A 12,548-nucleotide genomic window follows, 5' to 3' on the forward strand; every position below is an offset into this window, starting at 1 on the left:
TGACCCAGGGGTCGAACCCGTGTCTCGTGCAGCTCTAGCATTGGCAGGTGGATTCTTTGCCACTGAGCCACCTGGGAAGCCCCACTTTATCCCAAACCACAACCCAGAATCCTTCTGATTTTTGTGCCCCTTCTAACTGATTGAAACAGTCTGGAGGATGCTTTTGGAGACCGAGTTTACTGGGACACTTGAGTGGTATATAGGAAAATGCAACAGCCCATTAATTTAATTGAGTCCTGGAAGAGCTGGGACATAGATCCCCTATCTCCACACGTCTCGATCTTGTAGATTGTACTGAAGCCATGGTAAACAATTTAGACCAGTTCCAGTATGACACAAAGCTTCCTCTTGGCTATTTCTACAACTTCATATTGAATAGAAGGAAATCGCTTAAACCCTCAAAACACAGTCTGGCAGGAGGCGAACTGCCTTGCTTGGCATGCTGCCCTCATCCCTCCCACACGAGCAGCTGGGACCATTTGGTCCCCTTCAACTCCCAGGCCAGACACCCTCTCTGTCCTCCATCATCAGTCAGTTCACGGTTCCCCCCTCCAGGCCCAGCTTTAAAATGAGAGCCCTGATTGCTGATGAACATGGTCTGACTTCCCAGGAGAAATAAGTACAAAATTAGAAATATTAACATGCATCTATCTCATCATTTATAGGAAAGAAATGTGCTCTTGGGATGTTTAGATTCTAGTGAACTGGATATTAGCAGATATTTACACAGAACCAACAAATATAAAATGTGTACACAGGACTTCCCTGCCAGAGTAGTAAAGGAAACTGCTGCCTTATGCGTATGTATCTTGGACTGATAAATTGGACCACGATCAAGCCCACCAATCAAAACGCACCTGTTCTTTCACACATCAGGTAACATGCATAACTGAGGGGGACCAGGTTTGTTTCATCATGGCATTTTAGTTTTCATTCTTTCAATGTAGATATACTTAATTGGTGTATTAAACATGAAGAAATATGTTCTTCCACATCTTTCTTGAAACATGCCCCCCTTCTCTATCTGCATATCTTTCCCCCCCTATTTTTAACAGTGACACGAGCACTCAATCTATTCCACTTTTTTCTTTCTTATAAAAGGCAGAGTGCATATGTGATGATAAATGGCAAATGATTCTTAGCTTTGGTGTTGGGGAACAATAGGGATGGTAGTGAAACTGAAAGTTACTCAGTCAGGTCTGACTCTTTGCAACCCCATGAACTATATAGTCCATGGAATTCTCCAGGCCAGAATATTGGAGTGGGTAGCATTTCCCTTCTTCAGGGGATCTTCCCAACCCAGGGATCAAACCCAGGTCTCTGGTATAGAAGGTGGATTCTTTACCAGCTGAGCCACAAGGAAGCCCAAGAATACTGGAGTGGGTAGTCTATCCCTTCTCCAGCAGATCTTCCAGACCCAGGAATCAAACTGGGGTCTCCTGCATTGCAGGTGGATTCTTTGCCAACTGAGCTATCAGGGAAGCCAGGGATGGTAGGGACCATGGCAAACTGTAGAAATTGGCCTTGACTGAAGGTAGTGGTCCCTTTCAATGCAAATCAACCACTGGCACAAGGAACACAAGTCCCGTTTACCAGGTTTTCCAAAAATTTAAAAAGAAGCCAGAAATCTGGATTTTAATGTAAACCAACTAATTATCAAATATGAAGTGAAGTGAAGAGAAGTCGCTCAGTCGTGTCTGACTCTTTGTGACCCATGGACTGTAGTCCACCAGGCTCTTCAGTCCATGGGATTTTCCAGGCACAAATACTGGAGTGAGTTGCCATTTCCTTCTCCAGGGGATCTTCCTGACCCAGGGATCGAACCCAGGTCTCCTGCATTGTAGGCAGACGCTTTACCATCCAAGCTAAATTATCAAATATATTGCTAACTAATTTAATTTGGAGATTGATACCAGGCACCTGAACAATACCTATCTATGGGCCAAGCTAAGCCACCAGTTCATAGCCTTCAGTTTTAAGTGTTAAACAGAACAATAGAACTATTATATAATCATAGTCGATGTGGCTCTTTCGAAGCAATATAGAATTATAGTTCTAAGAAAGTCAATTACATTCCCAGTCATTATGGTACTTTATAAAGAATAAAAAATATAGAACTAATAAGGCAAATTCCTTATGGTTAGTAAACCAAAATAAAATGCTTTGTCCAGCACACTGTGACTGCAAGTGGGAAAGAATTCATCTTCACAGACAATATGAAGAGAATAAGAAAGAAGCCTGATCGTGCTGTTAGAATGCACTGGATCTGGTGTATTAGTTTCATGTGGGGCCATCCTAGCTCTAGAGCTGCGCTGGCTGTTTTACAGCTCCCTCCTGCTTGCACTCGCAGACCCCCGTCTGGGTTAACTTTACAACTCTATTGAAGCCTCTCTGGCCTTCTCCAGGCCATACTGAATTTTCTGTCTGTTTTGAAGACTGTGTGCATTAACTCCAGACCTGACCCCTCACATCTGTACAGCACTTTACAGTGGACAGAGCACTGCTGCATGCATGTGATCTCACTGAGACTCACAGTCATGCACTCACAGCAAGATCATTACATCCATTTTATAGATGATGAAATAAAAAGTCAGATAAGGACAGGATCTGTCCAATGTGGGCCAGAACTGGCCGGGAATCCAGGCTCCTGACTCCAGGCTTGAGCTCCCTTTGGAGCCCTTACTGCCTGTGTGGGTATTAACCCCTTCATGCCTGAGTGCTCCATAACTCCAGTGCGATTTTGCTCTTAAGGGTGGGAAAATGGGTCTAATCTTGTTGTTACAGACAGCTAGCATGACAGGGTGGTGAAGAGCATGGGTGTTGGCCAATGTCATGCACTAGCTCGGGCACTTTTTAGACCTCAGCTTCCTAATCTATGAAATGAGGATCACTGAAGTACCACCTATCCAGTATTGTTGCATGGATTGACCTTTGTGAATAAAGCATTTAGCACAGGGCCTGGGACACAGTCAGCACTCAATACATGTTAGCTACTATGTCCACCACCATCCCATCTCTGCAGGGCCAACTCATATTACTGTCTCACTTGGCAGGTGGTGACTTGTCATCTAGAAATGAAAACCAGGAACTGACCACAGAGCCACAGCCCAGTGTGGCTACTTCATACATGGGGGAGAGAGGACCCTGCGCCTGCCTGGCTTCAGAACTGTCCAAGTCTCAGCTCATCTCAGCTGGGCCTCCTCTCCCCCAGATATCTTACACTACTGGGCCTGGTGGTAATCATAATAAAGAGCCACCATTTGAGGGTTTAGCCAGTGCTAGGCCCTGTGCTACGCCTAGTGCACGTGGAACAGTCTACCCTCGGCTCCTCCTTCCCCTGTGAACTCTCCTGATGGCTTTTGGAGACTGAGACTGGTTCATCTTTCCCCAGTCATCACAGTGCCTGGAGTGGTATCTCACTTAAAAATTGTGTTCCTTCCCCTGTTTATTGGCATCTCCTATGGCCAGTTACTATTTTAGACAGAGAACAAAACAGATGTAAATTCTTGCTCTCCCGGAGCTTATGTTCTGGTGGCGGGAGATGGTGGTGCAGGCAAAGCACAAAGAGGAGAAGCTTGGAATATTAGATATATTTACATTTAAAAAATTAGGATTCTCTTTATTGCATTTATTTACATGTATCACTTATTCCCCTTCACCCCGCCCCCACCAAATGTGCCATTCCTGGGCGTTCAAGGGAGTTGCGAGTCAGGGGTGCAGGGCAGGGTCCAATCCAGCTGTGTGACCTTGGGACATTCCCTGCATCTCTCTGAGCCTCCAGGTTCTTCGTTGTCATTTAGGGAAATCACAGCGATTCCAGCCTCTCTTGGCTGGTGAGAAGATTCCATTGGCCCGTGAAAAGGGAGTGTTTTGTCGGCCGGGCAGCCCGGACACTGATAGACTAGAGGGCGGGAGGGAGCTGCCTGCTGACCCAGACGAGCGCGGGCGCGGGGCTTTTCTTGGTTACCCAAGGCCGCCCGGGTGGAAGCTGCGGCTGGGGGGCGCGCATCCGTCGAGGGGGAAAGGGGCGTGGGCAGGCGGTAATTGCAGCCCGGAGTCCCGGGGTTTGAGTGCGCCGCTGCGGCTCTGCCCGAGGTGGGGCGCGGCTCTGCGCGAGGTGGGGCGCGGCGCGGCTCGCGCGGGAGCGCGGGGTGCGGCGCAGTCGGGTTTCAGAGCGCGGGTGACTCAGGACGCGGGCCGTGCTGGGATCCTGCCCGCCGCTGCCGCTGCCGCTGCCCCTGCCCAGCGCCGTCTTTGTTCCAGGCAGGAAGGACGAGCGGCCCGCGCGCAAGGTCCGTTGCAGTCTGCAGAGCTCGGCGGCCCGGTGCCCTCGGGGGTCCGCCGAACGGCGGGATGGCGCCCAGGTATGACTCGCTACCCCGCGCCCCAGCCCCCGGCCCCTACCGCCCGCCTCACCTTTCTCCCTCGACCACTTCTTGCAGGAGGGACGCACAGTGCTGGCGCCTGCTTTTGCTGCTTTCCACCTCCGCGCTTCTGCCCGGTGTCACCCGGACCCGCTCCGCGACAGGTAAGCAGCCCGGCCCGAGCGCTGCACCGGCAACCTCCGCGCCCCGGAATAGTTGGTCTTGGCGGCGGGAGCGGCTGCGGTGCGCGCCTCATTCCTGGACATAAAAGGGAGTCCTCGCCGCTCGGGGCGCACTGGTGGTTCGGCTGCGGCTTCCCCAGGCGGTGCAGGGGATTCGAGGGTTGAAAAAGAGTCTCTGGGCGGCCGAAGCGGGCGGAGCAGTATCCTGGAACCCGAGGCGTCTGAGCTAGGCGCAGCCCTTTCAATCTTGGGCATAGAGGGACTTTGGAAGCCCAGTAACAGTGCCAGCGGTCTCCACTGGAATAGTTCGCTCCAGCTCACCCAGCGCCCGCGCTCAGGTGGTGCGTGCTGGTTGGCTCATTGCAAGGGCAGATGTGATGACCCGTCTGTACACAGGTGCGGAAGCAGACCGCCACCACCTGGCGCTTTGCCGCGCAAGAAATAACGGGACCGAATTGCTCTGATACCTAACTTAGCCCTGAGTTACCTGGAGAGCCCCATCCATCGTGGGCAGTGACTCTATGGATGATGGGAAGAGCTATAGACTGGGAACCAGGGGATCTGGTACTTTCAGTTCCTGGGTCTTTGTTTCCCCACCAAGACCCAGAGGCGGTTGTATGAAAAGAATGTGAGTTAAAATAGTTTTGACCTAAGGTGTGTGGCTGGATTAGGTGCCATTGGACAATGAATTTTACTATTCTGTGCCTCACTTTTCATATCTGAAAAAGGGAAATACTTAGACCACCTTTCCTCCTAGGGATGCTGTGAAGATTAAAAGAGATATTAGAAATAATATGCTTTCCACACCATGACACAAAATAAGTGATGGAAACTGCAAGTTGATCCTTGCAGTAGCTATGTTGGAAAGCATTGCAGGCATTTTTACAGCAGAGGATACTCAGGGTGAGACAGGCTTTAGAAACTGTTCTGTGCAAAAGGCAGGGCTCGGGCCCAGGTCTCTAGGCTTTCTTTCCCTGCTCAGCCCTTTCTCCATGCAGTTTTGCAGGAGAACTACCGCGCTCCAAATAGTAGCCTCTGACTGCGTTTGGAATTAGGAGATTAGTACACAGTCTCAACAGGAGTAAGTGAGCAGTGTGCAGGGAGACTGTGGTCGGGGAGACAACCTCTGTCCCTTGAAAGAAACTGACAACCGCCTCGCTGGCTGTGTTTAACTCTCTGTGTGCTAGAGGAAAGCTGGGACAGCCCAGACTGTGTCTCCTTGGGAGCAAGACTCAAAGGCCACGACAACTTTTCCTGCCAGAGCATCCGACTGGCATTTCTTACAGATCAAAGGGCAGCTGGAGCACAGTTTTGGCTTCTCAGCACTGTGGCCCATGTCAGAACGTTGCAATTTTGCATGTGACATAGGGTACTGCCAACTCAGTGGCAGAGGGCATTTTCAGATTCTGTGGTCTTTTGTGAACTTTGCTGTAACCCCATCCCCCAAATGGAGAAGGTTCTGGAGTTTCTTTTTCCTCCTGCATTTGTAGGCTGGCTCCCTCAATGCCAGGTCAGGGCTGTTTTTCTAACACAGAAGAAGTCCTGTAAATATCCATAATGTAAAAAGGGCCTGCCAGGAAACCCTCGGGAGATGAAAAGGGCCTGGAGAGGGCCGTTTGCAATTGATGGGTAATTGATGAATATTCACTGTCCCTCTGGGATTCTGGAGAGACTCTTCCTAGATGTGGAATATCCTCTGCAAGTCAAATCTTGCATGAAGTTTATTGAGGCTAATGCTTGTAAACCACTTCATAGGTGTGTATGATACGTTCATACTTCATTCACCCAGTCCTCACAATCACTCCAGGAGCTGGGTACTGGGACTGTGCTCAGATGAGGAAACAAGACCCAAAGTCCCAAGGCTTCTCAGCTCCCAAGGGTTTCCTGGCCCACCCTGTTTAAAGAGACCCTTGTCAATGGGCCCCTTGTCCCCCACATCGACCTTTCGTGTCTGATTTCTTTCACTCGGCATGTTTTTGAGGTTCATTGATGTTGTAGCATGTATTAGTACTTCATAATTTTATGACCAAATAATGTTTCATTGTATGGACATAGTGCGATTTGTTTATCCATTCTTCCATTGATAGAGCCATTTGTGTTGTTTAAGCTTTTTGGCTGTTACGGTTAGTGGTTTTGCGACATTTGGGTACAAGGACTTGAGTACTTGCTTTCAATTATTTTGGTTGTATACCCAACAGTGAAATTGCTGGGTTATATCATAATTCCACACTTAAATTTTAGGAAACTCTTAAACTATTGTCCATAGTAGCTGAACCATTTCACGTTCCCACCGGCAGTGTACAAGGGTTCCAATTTTTTCGTATCCTTTCCAACACTTGTTATTTTCTGCTTTTTAGGTTACAGCCATCTTACTGGTAGCTTTCTGTGGTTTTGATTTGCATTTCCCTAATGACTAATGATGTTGAGCATCTCTTCATGTGTTTCTTGGCCATTTGTGGGTCTTTTCTGGGAGAAACTCTGAATACTAATCAGGGCAGGTTTAGGATTTCCCGCTAATCCTCTGATTCTTGCTGGTGGCCAGCTGATGTGCTTTCCTGAGTGAGAGACAAGGGGATGGGAGTCACAGCTAGGATTTTACATCACTGGCCTCCTGGCTTACCTATGCTCTAGCCTGTAATGAGTTCCTGTTGTCCACGTACCATTAGAAGTTGTGATGAATGATTGTAGTATTTTAATTACTGGCTGAATTTTTGGTTTTCTCTAAAGTTGGGAATGCCTATGGTGGCATAAGGTCCTGCTTATATGTTTTATAGCAGATTGAAAACTGTTTTACAGCAGATTGAGGCTGAAAACCCTCGGCACACTGAACCACTCATAGCTCCCCATGTATATTTGGGATTTTGTAATTTCCTTGACTGTTCACAAGATGTGAATGAATCTCCCTGTCTAGAGTGTACTTCCTCACCCTGTTTCTCTTTAGGGTCTAATTCTTCCTCCCAGCTTAAACAGCATCTCTTATACGGAGCCTTCCCTAGGTCTCCCCAGCTGATCTTTCTCATCACTAAGCCACCACAGCCCTTCATCTATCTTTCCAGCACCAGCCACTGTCTCACCCTGTGCTGACAAAGTATTTATTTCACACTTTTTTTCTATGAGAGAACCTTGAGGGTGTGGATCATGCCTTATTCATCCAGAATTTGCCACTTGGACCTTGGCCATTTCATTGTTATGATAAATAGTGCTGTTGGGAACATCAGCAGACAAATGACCTTTGTTTTCTTCTGGGATTATTTCCTTTAACTAGATTTCCGCAAACAGATTTGCCCATCAAATAACAGACTAGTTGGATAGTTCTTAATATATATTTAGATGGGTCTTTCTGAGATACAAGTTGAATCGTGTTGCTCCTTAGTTTAATTGCTCCTGCTGGGTTCCCCGTGCACCTAGGATGGAGTAATGCTTCTTGCCTCAAGTCCCCCTGTGCCCCACCTCTGTGTCTTTGCATGGGCCAGTCCCTTTTTGGAATGCCTTTCCCCTTGTTCACCTAGCACCCCCTCATTCATCCTTTAGGATTCCTCTCTGGGAAGCCCTCCTATTTTACCAGGCATGTTGACTGTCTCTCCTCTGGGCGAACACTATATATCACCACCTCTCAGTCACAGGGCTTCCCAGGCTGGACCATGACCATTGATTACTCATCTGTTCGCCACCCGCACCCACCCCCCCTCCACTACACAGGGAGTTCTGTGAGCCAGGGACTGGGCCTTGCCCAGATTCTGAATCCCAGAACCTAGCACTGGGCCTGGCACAGAGTAGGTGCTCAATGACTCAAGAAGGGAAGGAATGGGCAGGTCCAGCCTGTGGTCTAGGGAGAATGCACCCATTTACCATGTCCTCTGCCAGGTCTAAGTCCTCCCCATTTTTCCACAGCTCTGCCAACTGTGGAGTGGCCATGGCTGAGTAATCAGGGCACGTTATAGGGCTTTTAGTTTTATTTAATGATTTTAATAACTAGTTATGCTGGAATTTACCCTAATGTTACTTTGCTCTTTATCTTTTTTCCATTACATCTATTTGTGTAAACAATTCATTTTCTAGCTTATCCCGCTCATACCTGAAAAGCCTCTATTTTGTCAAAATCTGTGCATTTATCTTTCTCTGCTAGCTTAATATATGAACTTATTTTCAAGTTTTTCTTGAATGTCCACAGCTTGATCCATTTAAAATGGACCATTGATTAAACAGATTACATAGAGTATATGCTGTGGTTAGTTCTTTTTCAAACTGGTACCCAGGATTCCCTGAAATACTAATTAAAATGTAAACTATTGTTCTATCATAGCATTGCTTCTGGTTATCTTATAAAATTTTCCTTTTCATGATAGAATTTTTTTGTGTAATCTTTATACTATTCTTATGCATATGTGTTATTTTTTTAAAAATTCCACATGGTCCTGATAACTATTGTTTTGTAATATGTCTTAAAATCTGGTAAGGGAAGTTACCCCTTCCTTCTTCACTAAGTCATAAATCCTTAGCATAGACTGATTTATCACATAATTTTCTCATGATATGATTGGATACTGGGAGTGTTGTAGTGGTGGTGGGTGGGTGAGGATTATAAAAAGTGAGGTAATCTTACAATAAGATTCAGTTTAAGACCTTAATATGCGGTAAGGAGAACAGATAAGCAACTAAGACTTCAAAGTCAGAGGAGCAGGTTGTGGGGCCTGAGTTATTGCTGTTGATACAGAGCACAGTTTGCTGAGATGGGTCAGAGGTGTTGGGAGGGGCCCAGTTTGCTCACTGACCTCCTTCTTCCTCTCCTTTTCAGGAGAAAAAAAAGTATAGGGTTAGAGCAGAACCTAGAGAAGGCCCAGACCTCTTTCTGGGCAAGATCTAACGAGGCAACACATGAGGCTTAGGTCACCTAGTGAGTAAACCCACTCCTTACCTCCAATCGGAATCAACTCAACTCAGCCCAACCTAATCCCCGTGCAATCCATCCCAACCCAACTGTATCCAGTCCAGTTCATCTCACACTTGTTACATGCCTTGTTACATGGATCACTTAAAGAACTGGACAGGGCAGAAAATTGTTCTGAGGGCCTTCATGTCTCTCTTGAGTGAGCAGGACCCTTGGTTTCAGGTGTTGGGGGAGCCCTTTTTCAGTTTGGAGAGCTTGGCTAGAATCTGGCCTGCAGAAAGCAGCGCTGCCTAGGTCTTTCCGGGAGTCACCCCTCCTGTCGCTGAGCGCCTCAGATAGGACCCAGCTTAAAAGCCCGCTTCACCACTGGGAGGTCTTGGCAACTAATCTCCTCCCAAAGTAAATGTCTGCTGAGGTCCTCAAAACTGTCAGCTCTGTTCTGTGTTCTAGCTACTACTATAGATTTCTGTCTTCTCCTGTATTTCCTGGCTGCCTGCCCTCTCTAAGGCCCACTGGGGTGGGTGGCGAGATGACTAAAGAGCCACATGGGACCCTGTGTCCGTCGTGGAGGGACTCATAATCTAGTAGTAGAGACCGGGGTGCAGCAGCTGGCTTGAATGCTCTGGAGCTTGTCCCGAGTGTCCTAGTGTGGATGCAAGCAAGCCTCTGCACCACTGAAGTGGGGGTGTCCATTTACACCAGAAGATGGGGAGGCGGAGGGAGGTAAGCAGGCTTTGAAAGAAGAGATTTGTATTTTTCAATAACATTAAAATATTTTGATAATAAAAATAATAGTCACTGTACAAATCTAGGTTGGAAAAAAAGGAGTTTTGAAAGGTCACATGTTATCTCATGACTCAGAGATAAAGTCTGCTAACATTTGTGGACTGTTTTTCAAGTTTATTTTCCATGCCTAAATATGCACATATATATGTTACAACATGAATAGATCATTCTGTACATTGTATTTTGTTGCTTGACATTTTTTCCCTTAACTATTATCTAGATACTTCCTCTGGAACATTGAATATTCTTCCCTAAATCCTTTGTAATTGACAGAGTATTTCATTATGTGGATTTCCCATAATTAACCTAGGCCTCTTTTAATCCTTTAGGCTGTCTCCAGTTGTTCTTTCCATAAACACTGTTGTGATAACCCTATTCTTTTTTTAAATTTTATTTATTTTTATATTAATTTTTATGAATTTATTTTGGCTGCACTGGGTCATCATTGCTGCGCGGGCTTCTCTCTAGTTGTGGAGAGCAGGGGCTACTCTCTAGATGCGGTGCTCGGACTTCTCATTGCAGTGGCTTCTCTTGTTGCAGAACACAGGCTCTAGACGCACAGGTTTCAGTAGCTGGGGTTCCTGGACTCTAGAGCACAAACTCAATAGCTGTGGCAGACGGAATTAGTTGTTCCACAGCATGTGGGATTTTCCTGGACCAGAGATTGAACCTGTGTCTCCTGTATTGGCAGGCAGATTCTTTACCACTGAGCCACCAGGGAAGCCCAGTGATGACCCTATTCTTGTATCTCTGTATTTGATCTTTTCCGTAATTATTTCTTAGCACAAACTCCTAAAACTGTTGGGTCTGGTGCTTGCCCAATTTTTTCAAAGTCTTTCATTGTGTTCTCTTTTTTTTGGAAGGTGTAGTAATTTATATTCCCTGCAACCGTGTAAGAGAATACCCGCCTAGCTTGCTCCACTGTTGTCCACTGCTGCTGTTTTTCTCACTGAAAGGAGAAAACGACAACAGGGCAAAGGACAGTGCCCAGCATTACTGCTCCAAATTGTCCTTAGCTGAATGGTGCTGGGGATTTCCTCCTCCTCCCTACCGTTTGTTCATCAGTTTGGCATGGGCCTTGTGGCAGGGCTAGAGGAGAAGAGGATTATTCAGGAAATTAGAATGCAGGAGCTCAGGTCACAAGGACTTTGGTGGTTCTCAACCCTGGCTGTACCTTAGACCCTGATGCCCAGTCCTCCCCACGTCCAGGGTTCCCCATTTGTCTGGGGTCTGGTTTTCTGCAGGTTTTAAAAGGTCTTGGTGTGATTCTAAAGTGAGGCCAGAGTTGAGAACAAGCAGTGCAGTCCAGTGACTTCGTTTCAAAGGTGACAGTCCTGAGTCCTAGAAAGGGAAGGTCTTATCCGTGATTGTAACGCAAATGAGAGGCAGAGCTGCCACTGGACCCCAGAGGAGCTCTGGGAGCCCACACCCTGGGTTCAGATCTCAGCACTCTACTCCCTGTTGAGTGCCCTCTCTTATCCTTATTTTCCTTGTCTGTCAATTGGGACAATAATTCCTACTATGAGGAATAATGAGGGAAGCATGGGGCCTGTAATTGGTACAGTTCAGTACCTCTTTCCTTCCTGCTCCCACATCTCTGTGAGTCCCTGGAGGGCATGAACCCTACGTTATTTATCCATGTTTCCTCAGCGTCTGACATGGCACTGAATGGACACAATGAGCATTTGAACACATTTATGAAAGAATCATTCAAAGCCTGGGACTGTGGAGATCTGAGTGAAAACGCAGCATTAGGAACCCTGGACCATAGCGGAGTCTGTGTGAACCTCCAGCTCTGCTGGAAGACCACCCACAGCCATCCACTGTATGAGGGTGCTGCTGCTGCCGATGGTGGTGGTGGTGGAGGGGCCAAAGCAGGGTGGGAGCAGGGGCTGTGTACAACAGATACGTCAGGGATGGAGCACATTCCATGAAAGAAAATTGAAGGGACGCTTTTCCAGTCTTAAAAAGTTATAACCATTGCATTCTGTAGAACAGAGTCCAAAAAAAGGTGACAAATTCAACCTAAATCCATGAAGTTTCAACAGCGCCACACACTGTTGGGTCAGCCAGCTGCTTCTCCCCTTCCAGCTGTACAGTCTTAGTGCTAGCTTGTCCTGTCTTTGTTTCAGGCAAGCAAGTGTGTCTCCTGGCCTCCGTTCTCTCCACCTCCCCCTCTGTATTGCAGCCTTAGGAGTCTTCTGGCTTCTTTCCACTTAGGTGTGATCCACCAACCAGCAGTATCGGTATCACCTGGTGACTTTTTGAGCTGCAGACTCTCCGGTCCCGCTCACAGACCCAATGTATTAGAATCCGCATTTTAACAGG

At 47.1% G+C, this 12,548-nt stretch overlaps 1 protein-coding gene across 2 annotated transcripts in view; it reads left to right on the forward strand.

Annotated features, from left to right (window-relative positions):
- The first annotated feature begins 3,974 nt into the window (after positions 1-3,974).
- COL15A1 (collagen type XV alpha 1 chain) overlaps positions 3,975-12,548 on the forward strand; it is a 103,324-nt gene continuing 94,750 nt past the window's right edge. The window contains exons 1-3 of one of the 2 annotated variants that reach the window (XM_070375547.1): positions 3,975-4,095; positions 4,264-4,364; positions 4,443-4,528. In XM_070375547.1, the coding sequence (XP_070231648.1) occupies positions 4,354-4,364; positions 4,443-4,528 (97 nt within the window). In that variant the 5' untranslated portion in view covers positions 3,975-4,095; positions 4,264-4,353. Of the gene's footprint in view, positions 4,096-4,123; positions 4,365-4,442; positions 4,529-12,548 lie in introns of those variants that run through there. The other variant, XM_070375546.1, reaches the window with a different exon arrangement.

Source organism: Bos mutus, chromosome 8, assembly GCF_027580195.1.
Source record: "Bos mutus isolate GX-2022 chromosome 8, NWIPB_WYAK_1.1, whole genome shotgun sequence".
In the NCBI taxonomy this organism is placed as follows: domain Eukaryota; kingdom Metazoa; phylum Chordata; class Mammalia; order Artiodactyla; family Bovidae; genus Bos; species Bos mutus.